Genomic DNA, 21,908 nt, shown 5'->3' with positions numbered 1-21,908 from the left:
GCCTCTCTCCAAAATTTTTTTGTGGTAATTGAAGCGTGGCGTGCAGCTCTGTGTGTGTGTCCAGTTGTGTGACTTAGTTCATTTTTGATGTAGGCTGCACAAAAGAAATCGAGCTACAAAATGGTTTATGGATATTTAACAGTTCCTTTTCAGAGCTTTGTGCTCACTAAATGTCAGAGTTTAAGCCCCATCTGAAGCACTGGAAGGAAGGTTGGTTTTCATCCCTGGCAACTCATAGAAATCAATATCAGGAAATGCCCTGATATACTTCTAACCTGTTTAATTATTTTAATTACACACTGCTAATTGCACTCCAGGAAAAACAGGAAATAGCTCAGTGTCAAATAGAACCTTGTTCAGCAAGATGAACTGTCCTCATGGGTGACTGAGAGTACATTGGTCATAATAAGCTGCATGTGAGGCTTGGTTAGACAGAGAAGAAAATGGCATTTATGTTTCAGGTGTCTGTTAACTAAATGTTAATGGACTTATGTCTGTTACATAATGACAATCCCAATGAGACAATGTTAAGGATGCAGATGTGTCTTGTTTGAGAAATCTTAAATTATTCATGTGCTTTCAGAACGTACTTATAGCTAATTGCTTTTGGCTCTGGATTTGTACCTTGGGTGTTGGATTTTTTTGGTAAACGAACTACACTTCATATAAGCCTTAAATAGGAAATTGTTTAGTTCCTTCACTCTCTCTGCAATCCATTATTTCAGCTATGACTATGTGACACTGATTCTGTTTGCCGGTTTTCTGTTCGTTTTTATTCTAGCAATATATCATATCTGGAAAAATAATGAAGGCTTAGAAAAGAAATAACAGAATCTTAAGATGTCAGAAATGATATCTGAGAACTATGGCCATGGTCTAGGACATCCAGGAGCCTGGAGACAGAGGAGCAAAATCACAAATAAAAGCTCTCTAGGAGTTTTCCGAGAGCAATCCTTGTATTGGGGATGAAGCCTGTTAGCTGGACCATTTCCCCTTTTGATGGCATTTTTACAATTACTCTGAGGATGGTTATCTTTACTCACCAGGATGCTGCTTCACTCCCCAGGCAGCTGTTACCTGAGGCAAAGAACTTTTATTTGCTTTTCACTGGCCTCAGGAACCTATTAATACAGAGGAGCTGCTTGAGAGGCTGGGCAAACTAAAAACAATTGTCTAAAACCATGTAGAAAATAGATGGCCCTTCAGATGCTCACTTTTTCTGCAGACAGCCCTTGCAGCTTAACTAGTTCCTGCACATCACAGTGTTGATTCCTATAGTAGTGTGTGGCTTTCTTTGGTCATCTTCCTTGTAAGAGCCTCACTACTGGGGCTTTTGGGCACAACTTTCACTGAGCTCCACATTTCCTTCCTCTCGTGATTCCGTAGCAGAGGGATTCTTCTGAAGGGGAAAGGGAAGAAATCTTCCTTTCTGAGACTGTACAGGCACTTGTGAGTTACTAGTATTAACTAAGTTGTTGCCTTCTCTGAAACACCATATCTTAATGTCTTTTGACTTCTGAAACCCACAGAGGTGTGTATGGATCTGCTTGGCACGTTTCCACCCTGGCATGGAATGCTCAGTGCTCAGAGTCTGAAGTGGGACAGCTCTAACTCATCTCTGCCTTCTCACATTCAGTACTTGCAAACTGCAGTGCAGCAGATGAGAAAACTCTGGCATCATCTGAAAGACGCTCTGTCAATTGTCAGCTTGGTAGGCTCTTACCTGAAACATGACAAAAAAGTGTCACTGAGGTCAGCAGTGCTGAAATAAATAAATCTTTCTGGGTCTAGTGAAACAAAACCAACAAAACCCAACCAAAACAACAGAACCAAAACAACAACCTTCCTCCCCAAAAAAATAAAAGGATGGGGGGTTGAAGCACAACAAAACCCTTACCAAACAGTGCCACACAGCAGGAAAAATGGAACAAGTGGGATGAGGAGGATCCTTAGTATCTCACAATAGTTAATGGTGAGGGGTGCACCAAGCTCTTCATGCCATGTAGTTCTCAAACATGTCTTAGCACATCCTTGTATACACTGGGATAAACTGATGATTTATAGTCAGAAGAAAATTATTCTGAGCTTCCTAGGAATATAGTAATTAGAGTTTTAGGTAAAAAAGTAGCAGAATGTCTTGGACATGCCTGAATGTCCTCAATCTCTTCTGATCTCTTTGAATGGCTTTATATAGCTATAACTTCCTGAAAAAAGATTTTTTTTTTGCCACAAGAATAATGACAGTATAAATAAATGGTGTGAAACCTCTTTGAATCTGGGAATATATTGTTCCTATAACATGGCTGTGTTGCTGGAGCCTGCAGGTGATCCAGATTTAATAGAGAAATTCATGTCTACGTAAAGTGTATTCATTTTGGTAGTACTAAAAAAAAAAATTACTTGTGGTTGTATTTGTGGAAAAGATTCCTCACACTTTCAACTTACATCCCAGCCTGTGTGACAGCTACTTCAACTACTTTTTTGTTTGTTTGTTTGTTGGTTTGGTTTTTGGGTTTGTTGTTGTTGTTGCTGTTGTTGTTGTTGTTTTTAATGGTGGAAAATCATGACCGTGATCTCTTCTCAAAAGGACCACAAGAAATGTGCTTGCTACTACTTGTGCTGCAAAATATATTTAAAAAGAAAGAATTCCCAAACACTTTGGCATTTAAAACCAAAATATGCGCATGTACTTGATACATCCTCTACCAAAGAGCATTTGATACTATCCAGCCTAAAAGACTGTGCAAACTAAACTTTATGCATTTATTCACACATTTTTATGAGAAATCTAGCCTCCCTCTTATAACTTCCTCTTTTGATGCAAGCTGTTAGCTTGTACTACATAATGTCATATCACCCTGCTACTATTTTAGTACGTTACTGGAGTAGTATTTATCTTTCTGTTGAATTTTATACCATGTGTTGATCTTTAGGGGATTGAGTGATCTGTTCCCATTGCACATAATATCCGTTCCTGAGCCTGTAGGCTTTTTTGACTTGCTGGATTCTTCAGCTGTAGAACTGAATCAATCTTCTCTGGCACACAATGTAGGCTGTAGATTTTGAGATGAAACCTGTCTCTATGGATTTTTTTTTTTTTTTGAGTACAGAATGAAAAGAGCCTATATTCTTTCAAATATGCTGCTTGCACTGATCTTTTTGGCTGCATGTATGGAACAGCAAGCTTTTTGTCTCACTCTCTCCCTCCTCTCTTCTCCTTAAAACCCTCTCCCATGAGTGGACAGAGCTGTCTCTTTTCCAGAGGCGAAAGGAACAAAGCTAAAGTGGCAGGGGAGGTTCAAAGGTGCTCATTTTCTGTTCTTCAGTAGTTCCTTCCCCATCAGAACCTCTTTCATCACATCTTTTCCTAGGATTGATGGATGCTTCTGACAAGGCTGCAGTGATAATTCCTGCCTTGCTGTAGCACCTACCTGTGAAGTGGCTCATCTACATCTCCTGTCCCTGCCTGTTAGCAGTGGAGTAGGGAAAATAATCCACACAGCCACCACTGGGAGGAGAGGTCAAGGCATTGCCCTGTGGAACAGGGTTACCAATTGTAATTACCAATTGTAATTACCAATTGCAGTTCTTTATCTGGCAAAACTCAAATTTTCATCTGTGATACAGTCATATTACAGGTATACATATTTCTGAGAGTAGACTCAAGGTGCTGTAAGGAGAGGAGCTGGAGTTCTGTTTTATACTCTGGGTTGAGTTATTTGTTAGAGGGTGAGAACAAAAATTTCACCACTGTGGTGTATTTGCTGAGAGGGGCTAATAACAGATGCTGCGGGAGAGAATGTAGGGAACAAATAAAATGTAGATGAATTTTTCTCCTGTATATTCTTCTTGAAGTTGTAGCTGAAGGGCTGCATGAACCAGAGTTTGCATTTAGATCACTGCTTTTAATAACCACTGTTACACCAACTAATTAATGATGGGGCAAATTGCTTTTTACTACTCCTGTACTGTTGATGGCCAGAGTTCAGTCTCAATTCTGAATTTTATTCATTTCAGGGTAAGTTTTATGATGTGTGTCTCTGCTTGATGTGGGAAGAAGCTCTAATAGATGCTGTAAGGAAAAAAAGCTCGACTTGTTATTTGTTGTTATTAATACCATGTGCTTATGGCACTTGCCCTGGCTGATTTTACAAAAGAGTGGAATGAACTGTTCCTTTCACAGAAATACACAATTTTAATTTTTCACTATGCTGAGAACCAAGACATTTTGATGTATTTATACACTTCTGTGCAAAATCACAGCTGAATTCTTGTCCATCAGCTTCAAAAATGTAAAGTTGTACTGCCTCACCTGGAATTAACTTATGTCAGTGTATTTCAATACCAAATCTTTTACTTTCTTTATAAGCCTTGTAAAGGGTACCACCATTTACATATGCCCCATATCTGTATATAATTCATTTCTTGTAGCACACTTGTTTCCCTTTCATTCTATTTTATGCATTCATACATGAACAGCCAGAATTTGCCCTGTGGTAAGTAAGATAAATTGCCTAAACATGGGCATCAAATGCCATTTAAGATACCCCAGGGCATCCATCTGGCCTCCAGCTGCTGCCTCAGAAAGGCACAGATCCTCTCTCATGTGCATATTCTGCATATCTGCGTGGATGTATCCAATATCTTAGGATATTTAAAATGGCAGTAAAGGTCTGTGTTTACTGCAACTGGATGAAATCCTGTTTTATTTTTCTAATCTTGAACTGAGCCATGTAGGGCAAGCATGAAAAGAAATCTTTGCAGATTTTGGATAGGTGTAAGACAAACACTGTTTTTTATTTTAGTAACCACGCTGCTCATTTGAGAATGTCTTCTGTGTGAAGATTGAGGAGATAACAGCTTTATTTATCACAAACCTCACATTGCTTGGTGCACTGCATATTCTTTCTCTGACAGCCTGACATTCACAAATTAACTTTTGCTAGTTCTGATTAGTTGTTTATAATTTTCTGGTGGTTTGGTGGAATTTTTTGGTGTGGTGGTGTTCTTTTTTTTGTTTTGTTTTGTTTTGTTTTGTTTTGTGTTTCTTTGGGGTTTTTTTTGTTTGGTTGGTTTTTTTTTTTTTTTTGGTTTTTGTAACTTTTTTTGTTGTTTGTTTTGTTTGGTTGGGTTTTTTGGGTTTTTGTTTTGTTTTGTTTTTGTTTGGGGGAGTGGTTTTTTGTTGGTTGATTGGTTGGTTGTTTTTTTTTTTTTTTGTTGGGGTTCTTTTTTTTTTTTTTCTTTGGCATTAAATGTTATAACAGCCTGTCTTTACTCTTTCCATTTATTCCATTTCAACCTTCTCTTTCATTTGTCTCATTGACCTCTTGCTTAATTTTACAAATGCATTTTCCTTCTCTGGGAACTCTTGGTGTTGAAGATCAAATGGTTATCCTCCCTCTTTTTACTTTCCTGAGAATAATTTAATTCATGTACATCTCTGTAGTATTTTTTCCTTATAAAAATTGCTTAGAATGAAATGAGCATGAAAAAAATCTGAACCCTTAACTCTAGAACTTGAAACTATTTGCATGAATTAATGAAATAAGAGTTGATCCTATAAATCTGAGGAGTCTTTCCATAAAGCTGAATGCTAAGAGATGGTGCATTCTGAAGTTTTGATACACAATAGTTAATTGTATTTTAATGCACTACACAGCTGCTTGTCTTCCATTCTCCTAAGCCTACCTTTGAATCCAGGCTTACTTCTTTAGATCCATAGAAGATAAAGTAGTTTATGTAGAACAGCTCAAAGGATGAAGACCCAGCTTAAGTAATTTAATTTCAGATTAAAAAAAAAAAAAAAAAAGAAATATCAATCCATAGGCGTATTATTTCAGAAATAAAAGATTTTTATCTGGTATCAAGCTCTGTAATGAAATCTGCTCCACTAGAGTTGGACTATTCTGTAAATGGCAATTGTGAGACTTATCAGCACAATCACTTTTCTATACTTTTGTCAAGGTACTGAAGTAACAGGACCTCATCATAAAGAAATACTTTTAAAGATTTTAACATGAGAAGAATCCAGGTGTGTTCATTTTTTAGGCTCAGCATTCTTCTTTAGGCTAAGTACCATTCTTAATGAAGAACTTTCATGTATTAATCACTTTTATATGCAGTTAGCCAGTACTACACATGAATTTGTGGTTTGCAAGTCAGTCCACTTCTTTTCCACTTCCTTAAATGTAAAGAGAATTTCACTGGAAGGCATTGGCCAAGTGCAACCTGTAACGTCACAGGGATCTAATATTGCAGTCTACAATACAAGAGGAGATATTTTAGAATCATGTGAAATGTGACTTGACAAAGTAGATACATGAAGGATTAGGTAGTTGCTGAGCAGCATCTCAAGAATATAGAGGTACATATTTAAAGATTTCTTCAGAAGAATGTGATTTTCGAGTCCAGAGCACAAAGGATCTGTACTACAACAGTTACTTATCAGAAAGGGTCCTCCTTGATATCTGTGTAAGGCATTGAAAATTCAAAAGGGTCCATCACAGCCTTGAATCTGATCTTAAAACCTCATAGATTTTACCATTTCTTCCTCTCTGAATAACTTTTCTGGGTAGTTTAACCTGCATTTTGAGAGCTGAGGTCACAGAAACATTCTGAAATGTCTATCTGAGGTGCCAGTTTAACACCTAGGGTTGTTTAATGCTGATTGCTGCAAAGTGGGAAGGAGGAGGGAGAATTTCTTTCAGTGCCAGAGTATTTCTTTACACCTAAAAATTGTAAATATGTCCTTTGCTCAGAAAAGAGATACTTGTGAAACAGATCTCAAAATAAGTTAGTGACTTTGTCTTTATATTAAAAAGCCCCAACTCAACCCAACCCAAACCAAAAAAGATTGGCACGGAGGAGAGATAAAGAGTGTAAAAGCTCACACATGATTTTCCATAGTTAGCCAAGCTTATTATGTAGTCTGGAAATTCTACCAGGTACTTCACTTTTAGACATCCAGAATAAATTAAAAATTTAGTACAAATGGTGACAGATTGAATACAATTACCTGAGTCATTCGTGAGTTAAAATTACATATGGCAACATAACTAGATATAGAATAAAATGTGAAAATGCTCAAAGACACAGTTTCCTCACTTCTTTTCAGCTATTTTATTAAATGATTGCTGAAAAAAAAATTAAAAATTTAAATCAGTGAAATTGTTTTTAAAAAACTAGCCTGATTCTACGCTCTATGATGGTCTACACTAGCATCACAGTAACATTTATCCTAAGAAAAAGTAACATTTTGGTTTACAATGAATGTGGTTCCCAAATGAAGATAGCCAAATTAATTCTCTGATATAAATACCCTATTCTAGAACTGTTTGTTGTGGTTTCCCAAAGTACTTTTTATCTAAACTGCAATTTATGTAGTCCTGGCTCACCACCTCAGGTCTTTGTTGTATTCTGTGCTATTTTCTCTCCACAGTGTGTTAAATTTCAGTTTAGCAGACAAACCTCAATGTTCAATAAGAGGAGCATTTAAATGCTCTGTGTCTTAAACTTGAACTACGATGCAATTCTCTGCAATGTCAATGATGGAGTGTATGTGGCAGTACCAGATATCAAGAGTGCTCAGTTCTGCATATCTGGTTGTGAAAAAAAGGGACACTTGTATATATGGCATTTGTTAGAACACTGTGTATTCAATCCAGGTTTGTCTCCTCACATGGGATTAGTCGTTTTGGTCAGCTGCAGTGTTTCTCCACATGGTTTGTTATGTGGTCTCTATACAGTGTTAATCAGCTTTTCCACAGAAGTATGCACTTGAATTTGATGGGCTATCCAACAAAGGATATTTTCTTAGAAAATATTTTCAATTTGAGGACTATCCGTTCTCAAATGCAATGTTTATTCAGATCATTCACCAGGGCATATTTTTCTTCAGATGAGATTAACATTTAAGAATACTAGTTGACCCTCAGTAGTTTGTTTTTAGCCTTGAGGGATCTAGTTTTTCTCACATTTTCATTCTGTCCTTACACTTTCAAGGCTCCTGCTACCATCTTGCATTCATTATTTTGGGAACCACTGGTCAAATCCACAGATTTTCTTCAAATGCCTTTAACTTTGCTTTCCTGGTTATGCAGCTAATGATTTATTAGCACAATCCAGTCATGCATACCTCCTAGTTATAGTTCATTAAATGTTTCATACCACAATGGAATATGAATATAGTAAGACATGGATTAAAGTAATAGTCTCCTTGTTAACAGAATATACAAGTTATGGCAGCATTGCTCAAACATAATCAAATATACTTTAGAGCAGTTACTGTGACTGTTACTGTACTTCCTAAAACCTGCTGTTTAACAAAGATAGTGGGTTTTTCTCAGTGTTAGGGAGTGTACATCTTCTATGACTTCTTCCAGCTTTTAGAAATCCTGATTTTATTAACTTGACAAAGGTTGTTTGACTTTTGCCTCATGAGAAAAATCTTGGTGGACTCATTTGGAGAGACTGCTGAATTTAGCAAGTTGCCATGTCCCTGTTGGCTGTGGTGTGCAGGATAAGATGCTGCTGTGCTCTAGCTGAGAGCAGCACTACACTGGAAAAAGAAAGATGGTTCTGATCTGGGCTGTTCAGTCTCTTTGTATGTTGTGGTTTAATTCTGCAGCTGATCATCACACAGATTTGCTCTCTCCCTCACCAGTTAGGTGAGGGACAGAACTGGGAGGGTGAAATTGAGAAAACAGGTGGGTTGAGATAAAGACAGTTTAATAGGTGAAGCAAAAGCTGCACCCATAAGCAAAGCAAAAGGACTTCATTCACCACATGCTCTGGGCAGGCAGGTGTTCAGTCATCCCCAGGAAAGCAGGGCACCATCAGACACAAGAGTGACCTAATGCCATCTCCCCAAATGTCTCCTTCTTCCTTCTTCTCCAGCTTTATATGCTGAGCATGATGTTACATGGTAGAGAACATCCCTTGGGTCAGTTGTGGTCAGCTGCCCTGGTTGTGTCCTCTCCCAACTCCTTGTGCCTCCCCAATGGTAGAGTGGGATGAAAAGCAGAAAACACCTTGACTCTCTGTAAGTGCTGCTCAGGAAAAGCTAAAACTGTGTTATCCACAGTTTTTTGCACAAATCCAGATCAGTACCCCATACAATCTACTATAAAGAAAATTATCCCAACCAAAAGCACCACAAGTTATTTCTAAAGCCAGCTATATATTATAAGCTCACATTCTTAGTGCCGCGCATAATAATAATATTTTTAAGTTCCTTTTGGTCTTAAGGGATACCAAGGATCTTTCCTATTTGTTCATAAAATTGACAGTTTTACCATGAGGTCTTCAAATGCTGCTGAGTGGAAAGATGAATTCTGTTGTTACTGTAGAGAAATGTTTTGAAGGTTACCTCCATAACTATGTACCAACAACAGCTGAGTATGTGTTTATTGTGTGGAAGAAATTTATTGCATCAACCTGCTGTGTGAGCAGTGAAGAATAATTTCGTTGCTTGAAAGATTGTAGACTGGGATTTTTCTTGCCCTTTATTCTGTCAAAAGAATTGGGAGCAAAGCATGAAGAGCTTTCCACAATTTTCTCTTGAGTCTCTTCTATCTTCATGGGGTCTTAAGTCTTTACCACACATAATTTTTGATACTCTTCTTCCATGGCTGCTCACGTTCAATTTTTGCAGCCAGAATTTTTCTGGCAGAACTGTGAAATTGGCACAGTATTTAATGTGCCACTTGTCACTCTCAAAACACTGTTTATTTCACTGGATATCAATTTTATATGAAAGCTGTTATACAAAACAAAATGTTTTAGAGAACAAAATACTTTATGGGAGAAAGACAGACAGACATACCAGAAGAATTTATGTTGAAATCCTGGAGTATGTAGACTGCTTCCACTTCTTCTAGCTTACTTCTGCTTGATAGGTATCCATAATGTCAAGCTTTTTTTTTCATTCTATGGAAACCATTCACAGTGGATTTAGTGCCTCTAGGTGATACATTAACATTTGTTGTAGTGTAGGAATTTACTATGAACTGGCTCTTCTTTCTTTTAATGTTCACATGGAGAAACATGAAAACTTAGTGGGGGCATTTTGTGGTGGTTTGAGTTTTTCCCCCAGTAAAGATAAATTTCATCTCCAGTCACTGAAATAGAACATTAGCATACTTGATTTTTCTTCAGTGGACCTTAACTATTTATATATATATATATATATATAACTTTGGGGAAGGGGTGTCGTTTTTGAAAAGTCTCTGCAGGAGTACAGGTCCTTGATGTCACCTTGAGGGAATCCATCAAAATGTGTTCTAATTTGGCTGGTCTGGTTGCCAAGGTACATGTGTAGTTTTTCAATCTTTGAACATTTTGTTGATCGAACAGTGTCAATTTATAACTTTTGACAGCTTCAGCAATGGCCTTTTTTGTCAGGCAGGATCATGTATAGAGGAGAGAGCAACGAGTACAGCTGATGTACTTAATTTATTTTGATAAAATACTATTGCATAGGTGGTCAGTGCTAGAAACAGCATACTAATCCTGACACAATTTAAACATTTGCATCTCAAGGTCCTTTATGAGTATTGGCTCCTAAGCTGATGATATTAATACTATTTTTGTACTTAATGGGGGACTTTTTAATGTAGTTCATTACAAGATTGATATTTTTTGCCTACTGCCAAGTATACATATCCTAAAGTGAAATTATGTGTTTCTTCATGTCAAAGGAAATTTCTTCATTTCTGTTTTATCCTAGAATTTCCTAACGTTTTATAACACCCACACAAAACACCCCCAAACAAACAAACAAACAAAGAATCAGAGAAAAATACTACTAAGGATTATATTTTAAAATTACTTTCATAGAATCCTAGGGTCGATCTTTTGATTATGTTAATGACATACTTTTTGTCTTTTTTGAATTTACTATCATACTAGACTTGCATTATGAAGAACCTGTTCAATTTCTAACTAGTATTTTTTTCATTAATAAGTATATTTAAAAGTACTTTAAATGTATTTATTGCTTCTTAATATTTTTTTCAGGGAGTGCTGGAACACCTGTAGTTTTCAATGAAAATGGAGATGCTCCTGGACGCTACGACATTTTTCAGTATCAAATCACCAACAAGAGTACAGAATACAAAGTAATTGGTCAGTGGAGTAATCAACTTCATCTAAATGTAAGTACACTGTTTCCCTTAGTATTGTCCTCCTGAAGCTGGCTGCTCATGGCTTGGATGGGCACACTGGCTGGAGGGCCAAGGCATCCAGAGATGATAGTGAATGGAGTTACATCCAGTTTGCAGCTGGTCACAAGTGGAATTCTCCTGGGGTCAGTACTGGGGCCACTCCTCTCCAATGTCTTTATCAATGATCTGGACAAGGTGATCACGTGCACCCTCAGTAAGTTTGCAAAGGAGACCCAAGTTGAGCAGTCTCTCGTGGAGAGTGGGAAGGCTCTGCAGAGTGCTCTGGAAAGGCTGGATTGATTGCCATGGCCATTGGCTTGAGGTTCAACCAGGCAAAGCGATGAGTCCTGCACTTGGGTCACAATAACCTCAGGCAGTGCTCAAAAGTGGCAGGAAAACTGCCCAGTGGAAAAGGTCCTGGGAGTGCTGGTTGACACAGCTGATCAGGAGCCAGAGTGTGCCCAGGTGGCCAAGAAGGCCAGTGGCATCTTGGCTGTATCAGAATGAGTGAGGCCATCAGGAGCAGGGCAGGGGTTGTCCCTCCGTACTTGGCACTGGAGAGGCTGCAGCTGATAGAATAATAGAATCATTAATGTTGGCATAAACCTCTAAGGTCATTGAGTCCAAATATCAATAAACACTGCTAGGACCACCACTAAACCATGTCCCTAAGCCACATCTACAAGTCTTTAAAATATCTTCAGAGATGGTGATTCCATCACTTCCCTGGGAAGCGTATTGTTGTGGTTTGAAAACAAACCAATTGAGAGGCTCCAAGTCAGAAATACAATTTAATGAGAAGAAAAGAGGAAAAAAATTTAAATAAAATAAATGCAATAATACAAAAAAGACCACTGACAGAGTCAGAATATAACCTGATCAGGGTGATGGAAGCAGTCCAGGTGAGGTGCTCTTCCTGAAGCCGTGATCCCATAGAAAGGTCTGGTAGCTCTGGTCCTCTGGGAATCCAGTGGGTGAGGGCTGCTTCTACTGTCCCAAATCCCAGCTTATATCCAGGTGAGAATGCTTGGCTCCTCCCCCTGTGCGGAGCATCTCACAATGGGATGATGAATCATATAGGTGGTCTTTGATGCCCCATTAAAGAGAGATAACTCCTGGAGGGAGTTCTCTGTGAGTCATGGCAAGGCATTGATGGGCCAGTAACTGAGGATGGTGATAGAATACATCCTAAACTACAACCCAGGACACATATCCATTGCTTGACCACTCTTACAGTGGAAGAATTTTTTCCCTATTATGAAATCTAAACCTGTCCTGGCACAACTTGAAACCACTTCCTCCTGTTCTATCACTTGTTACCTGTGAGAAAAGACTGACCTCCACCCATCTACAACCTTCTTCCAGGTAGCTGTAGAGAGTGAAAAGGTTCCCCTTGAATGCTACAAGGCACTGATGTGCTGGGACATGTCCAGAAAAGGACAGTGAAGCCAGGGAAGGGTCTGGAGCACAGATCTTGTGAGGTGTGGCTGAGGGAAGTGGGCTTGGTTATTCTCTGAGGTAGAAAAGGAGCCTCAGAGGAGAACTTACTGCTACAATTACCCGAAAGAAAGCAGTGATGGGACAGGGGAAACTTAGATCACACATTAGAAAAAATTTCTTCATTCAAAGGGTGATCAAGCATTGGAACAGGTGGTGACAGTGGTCATCATCCCTGGGGATATTTAAAAGATATGTAGATGTGGCCTTTAGGGACATGGATTTGGCCATGTTAGGCTAATGGTTGGACTTGATGGTTTAACATATCTTTTAAACCTAAATGATTCTATGGCTCTACCAATTTGATTATGACATTGAAATTGGAGAATACTCATTTGAGCATTAAATTAATTTAAATGCTTAAAAAATATTATTTATCCTCTGTCAGTTGGCAAAAACAAAGCCAGCTGTTCTTGAGAAGACAGTAAGATAGCACAACACCCTGAACCAAATTCTTTATATTTTCAAGTCAGATGGGTTGTGTAGTTATCAGCTCCTTCAGATGATATTTTCGAAAAATTTTGTATCTGTTTTTCCTCAGAGTGATTAATAAATTAGGCAGGGAAATAATAACTCTTCCTTTAAAAAAAAAAAAATCAGACAAAATGATGGGGACAGGTAAATTGCCCTGGGATTTCAAATAATATAAGAGGATGGAAATGTATTTCATAAAAGACAAGTTTGGATTCTAACCACTTATGATTTAGTTAAAACATTGGGATGATGAACTACTGCAATAAAAATATTCCTTGAATATAAAGAGAGACTTTGGTGGTTTTCTATATGAGTAACTAGGATTTGTATTGTCCCTTATTACTTCATAGCAGAAGGAATAAAACCACACAATTTACCCATCCTTAGATGGTATTTTTAATTGCTGTCTTAATGTGTTTTGCAGGTTTTGGGGTAGCTAGGTTCCACCTGTGCATGGAATTATATTTGGGTTGAAAATTGCCATCCCAACAAAATTCAGATAATATATTACATAGTATTTGTATGATAGATAGGCATCAAAGTTTAATTTGAGATTTTTTTGTGTCCCAGGTACTTTTTTTCTGGAAGAAGATGTCTCCATGCAAAGAGACAAAAAGAAAACTGAAGTTAATCTCTTTCCTCATTAGATATGCAATATACTTGACTTGTATAAGCTATTTGGGTACCTCTGCTAATGTGAAATACCAACATTGTTTTGCTAAAGGCTGATGAGAAGGACAGCAGAGTGAATTGATGATTAAATCCACCAAAGAGAGTCTGTGCATTGAATTCAATCAAACCACAAAAAGGTTTCAAATATCTCTGGTTTTCCATATGAAAGGTTCCTGATGAAGAGTAACAAAGACAGTGTAGGAAATATTTACAAATTATTCTCCCATTCAGACTATTTTGCAATAATTATCTGAGTGCTATCCACAGTAACACATATGATAGCTCCCCATTTTCATCCACAGCTGTTAAACCACTTCAGCATATCTAGAATTTAATATCTGTAACTACTTGTCAGGGACTCGTTTATTTACTTATTCTGCCCAAATAAGAAAAAAAAAAAATCCTACCAACAGAAGCTGTGTGCTGCAGATTGTGTGGCAGTGTTATTTCCCTTCACTAACCTGGTATCTGTTGAAAGGCATGAAAGGAAAAAAAAATGTTAAACAAATTTAATATTAAACATTAATTTCTGGAAAATATTACAGTTAGATCCTTATCAGAACTACGATGGAATACATGCCAGATTTTGATAATTGCCACATTTTTCTGAGAAGCTGGTGTTTATTAAATGAACTCAAAAACTGATGCACACATTTTGCACAAATGCTAGTACTAACATAGCAGTTATATAGTAATAGCTAAAAGCTACCTAAAAATTTGCTTCAATTTTAGTTCCATTATGATCTGCCTTTTTTCTATTTCCCCTTAGACTTCTAAATTTTTCATTAAGCCTGTAGTTTTTCAGTGCCATTATTTCTGCCTCATGTATATGTACTCGGGGGAACTCTGAAATATGACTGGATTGATAGGTACTCATACTACTGAAACCACGCCAAGCTAACCACACTGACCACAGATCTAACAGGAAAGGTTTTATCTCAGAATGCCCCTCATTAACTCTCATTAGTTGAGGATGTGTTAGAAGGTTGTTTAGCTCTCTTTTTTCACCTCCATGAGCTCACGTGCTGGATGCAAACAGGCACACAGGGCTCTCTCTCCTCCTGTTTCTGTGTTCACTAAACTCTTAGCAGGTGTTGGTGGCACTTATGACAGATGATGATCTGCTGTGGCAAAGCTGTTGCCTCCTCTCACTGGACAAAATATATTAAAAGCAAGTAATCTTTTTGAATGATTGTCAATACTCCAGATCATCATATTGCAAATTAGGAAGTGCTTTTGATTGCCAATGAATCACAGGGAACAGAGTGGATGTTTTCATTAGTTTCTGTGAAAACATCTATATTTATTGAAAGTGAAGCAGGATTAAGATGGCAGAGCAATTTTTACCCTGCTTCTATTTAAAGGAGATGCTTTTAAAATATAATATTTTCTCCCCTGTATCCTTTCTCCTCTAGTTTCCTTTTAATGAAGGCACATGTAACTATGATTTTAGTGAGTATTTGTAAGCTAGATAGGCTCTGTAGATACCTCTACCCTGGTTTTTACAGATATTTCTTCCTCAAATTGTGTGGTAACATGCTGTAGCTATGATGTATGATTACGTTCATCTATACAGCTGATATTGTGCTTCAGAAAATTCATAGTTTCTATTTGTCTGTTTATTTTCCCTGTCAGAAAAATAAATCATGAAAGTATCAGACTTTTAACACAGTTCAACTCTTGGAACAATTAATGTAAGACAAACTGGAGCATATCTTCCATCTAAATAACTTAATTGAAATGTTTCCCTTTTCTCTTTCTTATCACCTCATTCCTCCTACTTTTCCATTTTCCTTTTCTTTAAGATGCTCTTTGCTGATCTGTGTCAGGTTTTGGCTTCAGGTTTGTTGTCTGGGCTGTGGCTTCTCACCTGGAAGCCAGCCCCAGTGTGTCTCTGGCTCCTCAGCACCCTCAGGATTCAGGGCTGCTCTGCTGATGTCTCTGGCTCCTGTCAGGGTCTGCAAACATGTGCAGGGAACCTGATGGTTCATTTTAGGATCTCAGAGCGCAAAAGACACAGCGGGGGACAACTCAATACAACAAAAAATGCACCTTTATTTAGTGCCAACAAAACGCGATAGTGGGGAGAGGAATAAAGAATAGTAAGAAAGATAGAAAAGAGGGTAAGGGGTTTATAGCTACCAACGTGGAGGGACGAGTCCTCGAGGCTGAGATGCCCATAGACACGATCTTCTCCAGTGGGGTGATCACGAAGGTGAGCAGGGGTCTCCAGGGTTTTATGGGTTGCTCAAGGCGGGGACCAAAGTGAGTGGCACAAAGCCAAAGCAGGAGACACCTGTGTTGAGGCAAAGCAAGGGGCCCAGGGCCAGAGCAGGAGCCACTTGTGTTGAGGTTGAGACAAAGGAGAGTCACAAAGCCAAAGCCAGAGCCACCTGTGTCGAGGTTGGGTGCTCAGGGACAAGCTGCACACCATACAGCTCACTGTACTCTGGTATGGACAGACCAGTTTGGGCCAGCAGCCTTGGCTCAGTCCACTGTGACCAGTTCCATTGTTCTTGGCTCAGTCCACTGTGACCAGTTCCGTTGTTCTTGCACTCCGTTCCCATGGAGATGCAGACCAGTCCTCCAAGACTTGGCAAACATTCCAGCTCAGCCAGGCCAGGGCTCCTTTCAGAGTCTGGGGTCTCAGTCCTCAGTCACTGGAGACGGTCATGAGGCACATCACATCCTTGGACAGACTCTGACAGCTCCCCAAAGTTTCACTGACTCTGCAGGGTCCTTGTCAGGCTTCAGACTTGTTCCTTTCTTGTTGCAGTGCTGGTTCTTGCTTTGGGCAGAAAGTTCTGGCTCTGGCTGGATAAAGCCTCTGTATTTGGCTCCCTAAGGGCTCTTTCTCAGCAGGCTCCACCAGCTGCAGAGACCCTTCCAGCTCTGATGCTTGTTTCTTCACAGACACTTCAGTAACATTAATGCTCTCCTTTGGGTTAACTGACCTTTTAAATTTCCTCTGAGGCAACTATAGCTTCCAGATACAGGCACTTCATGGCTACTGATCAGTGCTGCTCTTGTAATTCTTATGAAACAAATGCATGAAAGTGCTGATACAGTAGATAAATTAAATTAAGAAACAATAATGATCTTACACATTTAAATTTTTTTCATTATTCCTAAGTTTGAATAAGGTACCTCAATCTTTGACAGACACAAGGAAACTCTGAAAACAAATATTTGGAAATGTCCAACAGTAATCTCAAAGAACTTGATTGTCTGATGATTCTGACCATGTAAATTTATACCTCTTTCAGTGAAGTTCTTTTACTCTCCAGGATTTTGTGACTTTAAGTGATATTAATGTCCTGGAAACAACCAGACCTTTTAAAACTTTGAGTATGATTTTAAAAGAAGAAATAATTGCTTTAGAACTTCTGCTCATTGACGATACATTAACTATCAGTGTTTTCTGTTGTTGACTTTCATAATTTTCTTTTCTTTACCAGTAGAAAAAGATAACTTAATTTTCAAGAAAATCTGAGAGTTAAAATGCTTCTTCCAAAAAAATTCCTGTTTTTTATAATGGATAAAAATCCAGGCAATGGTAGCTGTTTCTGCAAAAGTTATGTTTTATTCATATTGCAACAGTATTTTGCATACCAGGTCACACGTAAAAGTTCTCTATAAACGTGTGGGTTTAGCAAATTTGAGCTCTCAACCATGTAATATCTGTACAGGGAAAGTTGTTAGAAACAAGCTTGCTTGTCCTTGCACTTACGGTTTGAATTCAAGTTCTTTTTATGATTAATAATGAATTCAGCCTTAGAAACTGTGTTCTGTGTTGCATGTGCTGTTATAAGGGCTGGACAGAGATGGCTTTTGTCGGTGGCAATAGATGGAAATAGTCCCAGACCCGAAGTTTTAATAATAAATCCCTGAGCTCCTTTCCTTAGAAACCCATTCAGTTTGTTCTGGTTCTTTCTGAACATCTTTTTTTCCTCCTCTTAAAAATGCACCATTTTTAAAGCTAAATACCAGATGGAAAAAGTTGAAATGTTAAAGAGTTTTAAAAATTTAATATTTGACTTTAAAGAAAGATAGCACACACGTATTTTTAAATACAGTTTGAAACAATCTCAGGTTGCATTTCAAGCTTATACATTATTTTGGTCTACCAAAATCTGCGTTTAAAGACCCCCAATATGAAAATAAATGTAGATCTAAATCCATATTCTTCCAAGTTAGTGATTTTGATTGATGAGTCTTCAGGCAGACACAATTATTGGTGATTTCAAAATCACACATTTAGCTGATGCAGTTAAAATGCTCCAGTGGATATCAACTTACGTGATAGTATTCCTTAAGAGAATTCCAAAGCATGTAAAAACCCTGCATGTTCCCTTGGAGCTGTTCAAGGCTGGGTTGGATGGGGTTCTGAGCAACATGGTCTAGCCTTTCTATGATTCTGTGTTCCTAGTGAAAACTGAATTTTAAAGATAGAATTCACTTTTTTTTTTTTTTTTTTTTTTTTTTTTTTTTTTTTTTTTTTTTTTTTGCTGTTGTTTGCTTTGGGATTTTCGTGTGTTTTGTTTTGTTTTTCACCAGAGCACTTGGTGAAAGAGTTCTGTTGAAATATATAAAAAAGAGATTTTACAATAACAGATTTCTAACATTCTTTTAGAAATAATAAGATGCATAAGATTTCAGATTTATGGAGTGTATGCACTGAGGATATAAATGACTCAGGGGCATCCATTTTTCCATAATGATCTTGATTTATGATGAAAACTATAAATTAAAATTACACTGATGTGATGAGCTATCAGAGAGACAGCCAGAACCATCATAAGCCTTAAGCACAGTGATTGGTGAACTAGTAAAAATTGGGGACCTCACACTGACAGTGAGCTTCCCTTCAGGCAGCCAGATCATAAAGAGATTTCAATCAGGATTTGATTTCTCTTCTTTTCTAGGCCACATGTCTTGTATTCTAATACTGAAGGAGACCATCAACACGCAAATTAGTCAATTATTTTTGGAAGTTACAGGTTCAAAATGCATTAGTTCTCTTTCTTGTGACACGGTAAAAGAAAATGACTCAAAAAACTTCCGATGCTTTCTGTAACTGCATTAAGTAAATTCCAAGCTTTGCTGTAGGCCACTATATTTCATTAAAGAAGTCAGAAAGCTTCTTTTTTCTCCTCTAGTAGCTATTATATAATTGATAGATGTTTTTAAAATGCTGAACCTAAGGCCCTGCGTTTAACAAAAGAACACAGGACGGTGCAATCCACAACAAAAGCACTTAGTGCTCTGTGCGATCGTGTCTATAAACAAAATATGACAATCATATGGGCTGCAGGGTGTTCTTCTGCCTGCATGTAATAGGGCAGTAGAGTTCAAAACTTGCATTCTAACAAACCCATGGTATCTGACTGAAAATTGTTGATGCTGGGTTAAAAGTAAAACGCAACGCGACAAGCAAAAATGTTTTAGGCTCTTCTATTCTTCTCAGAATTGTACTGCTATCTTTCTTTATTCTGCACAAGGCTGAAAATAGAAGCTATTATGGTTCTTAGATTAGCTAAGTTTCACAAAACTAGTCCTGATCTTACACTGCTCAAGTAGTATGACTCAGGATTTGTTCTTCCCTACCGCTAGTGTCTTAGGTCAATATAAAAATTGAGGACTAATTCTAGAATAAAAAGAAAAGCCAACAGTAGGCTGCAGTAGATGAGGAGAGGAGACAAGACAAAAAATACAAGGAGCATGGAATAAAATTGGGATTTTATGGTACCGAAAGGTTATAGGTTGTATTGATATAAAAAGCTTTGTAAAGGAAATAGGCTGAATACAGATGTTAAAAGAACATTAAATGGTTTTAATAAGTGCCCATATTAGACAGAAACTATTTCAGACATGACTAAAAATCAAAATAGAACCTGGACTCAAGAACCAATGACCTTAGAAGAACCCAAGAAGAATGACAACTTCTTTTCTTTCTGAAGTTTTTTTACTTCTTTGGTGCTAAAAGTCTTTTTTGCCCCTCAATGAAACAGACTTCTTGACTGATGCTCCAGAGAAAAACAAAAAAATAAACAAAAAAATAAAATGGATAAAAGATAGCTGCTGATAAAATACCCTGAAATTTGATAACCATTTTTTCTTCATTAGAATGATAGTAAATTGCTGCAGCAACAGTCTCTGCTTGAGAGTCAGGATGAATAGTGACTTTTTTCTCACCTTGTCAGGGTGAGTGAAAGTCAGATTCCTCAAATGAAACATGAAGCTGAAGCTCTATGTTTGGCTTTGAATTTGTCACAGGAGTCTTGAGTGGGTGGTAGATATTTTATAACTTTTTGTGTTCTTCCTTTGTAAAAGTGGTGTGATTAGAATGAATTGGTTTTTTGAATAGCCATAACTAACAGGACCAAGAGTATCCCTGTTTTTTTTTTCAACAAACCAGAAAGGAATGACAAGTATAGCACTTGTGTTCTAAAATATTCTTTTTTTTTCTCTTTCTCAGTTAAATAAAAAAAAAAAAAAAAAAGTGCAGTGATAGAACAAGAACAATAAAAATTCAGGAGCTTTTAAATGAATTCCTGGAGGGTTTTGCATTCATATATGGGACTTCAGAGCAGGGTTAGCTACTCCCCTGGTACAAGCTGATGTAAGTTTTAGTACTTGGCTTAGCAGGTAGTTTCACCAGGACTGCAGCAAATTGTTTTGTGAGGTTCCAGTGTGAAACAGAGTAGGAGCAGGTTTCTTCCCAAGCCTCTTCCCCCATTCTCCTTCCCCCCCACTCCAGAATTTATGTATTTCTTGTCGTTTGAAAACTGAGCTGCCCTTTGAACCTTGTAGCAAACAGTTTAAAAATCCTTAAAAGCAAAAATTGTAGATTAAGTGATTAAATTAATTATTGTTCATTTATGTTACGTAAGTCTACCACTAAATTAAAAATCATTAAATGAGAAAGACCTTCAATGGTTGCTATATGATGAAAGAGAATAATCAGCAGTTAGCAGAACATTACTGTATGATTATTTTTTTCTATTTGTTTTGCTGCAATTCTTTTCAGCTTGCACTAATATTATTTTAATTACTTTAGGATAGTCATCTAATATTTATCCAGAACTTTTCATCCTGATAAATCCCCAAACACTATTTAAAATAAAACAATTAAAGATAAGGAATGATCTTCTGAATATCCAAAATGGTATCACTAGATTTAGAGGTGATGTTAGTACATCTTGAGACAGGGAATGAAGAATGCACAGCTAATTTAATTGTAACTCCAGCTCACAGTAAACAGATTCAGTGTTGAATATGTCAATAAAATATGACTGGGTCAAAGAAGGAGGATTGCAATGCTCTTTCTGGTAATTGGAGGAATAGAAGTGAACTCCTCTTTTATGGAAAATTTAGGCATAAAGCTAAGCAATAGCTTTGGAGTGGTTAACTGATTTGCATCACCAGGGGCCATTGCAGCAAGGAACTCCTAGACTTGTGATGTAATTCATCTGTTCTCCCCAGTGCTGTGAGCTCCTTAGCAGAAGTGTGGCTTCACTTTGAAAAGTAAAGTAGCTGGAGAGAGTCCAGCTGCAAGGAATTTACAATGATCAGCCATCTAAAAGTATGCCTTTAGGGAAAGATGGAGCAAACTAGGGTTGTTTAGTCTGAAGCAAACTGCACTGAGGGGGAATGTGTTCATCTCTTCCAATACAGAAAGGATTATTCAGGAAAAGAACAAACTGAGAGGCACAGTTAATTTGCCTATTAGGAGAAGTAGTGGATTTGAATTACAGTGAGAGATCTCTGATGCAGACATGCTGGAAGATTCTAAGGATGAGGGTAATTAAGTCCTGGGCTGCCCTGGGAGGCTGGACAATCTCCAGCACTGTGGGCTGGTTGGAGCAGGCGAGCTGTCAATATTGATTTTGTATAAATGATTCAGATATGAGGCCACCACTTCTAAAGTTTTCATTTGTTTGGTGGGTTTGACCTGCTAATAATCCCCTCAGAGGCAATGTCCTGTATCCCTTGAGCAAATGTGAGGAAGGCATACAGGCAACTGGACTCCTGTACTTGCTTTTGTGAGTGAATTCAAGATTATGTCTTTAGGAAGAGCTCTAGAAGAAAGCCATGAAAGAC

The 21,908-nt window shown here is 37.8% G+C and overlaps 1 protein-coding gene across 1 annotated transcript in view; it reads left to right on the top strand.

Annotated features, from left to right (window-relative positions):
- GRM8 (glutamate metabotropic receptor 8) overlaps nucleotides 1–21,908 on the top strand; it is a 258,772-nt gene that overhangs the window by 179,591 nt on the left and 57,273 nt on the right. The window contains exon 7 of the mRNA XM_066319014.1: nucleotides 11,017–11,153. Within this exon, the coding sequence (XP_066175111.1) occupies nucleotides 11,017–11,153 (137 nt within the window). The remainder of the gene's footprint in view (nucleotides 1–11,016; nucleotides 11,154–21,908) is intronic.

This window comes from Sylvia atricapilla, chromosome 5 (assembly GCF_009819655.1).
Source record: "Sylvia atricapilla isolate bSylAtr1 chromosome 5, bSylAtr1.pri, whole genome shotgun sequence".
Lineage (NCBI taxonomy): Eukaryota > Metazoa > Chordata > Aves > Passeriformes > Sylviidae > Sylvia > Sylvia atricapilla.
Note: the sequence above shows the minus strand (reverse complement) of the source record. Positions and strands in the feature narration are given on the sequence as shown.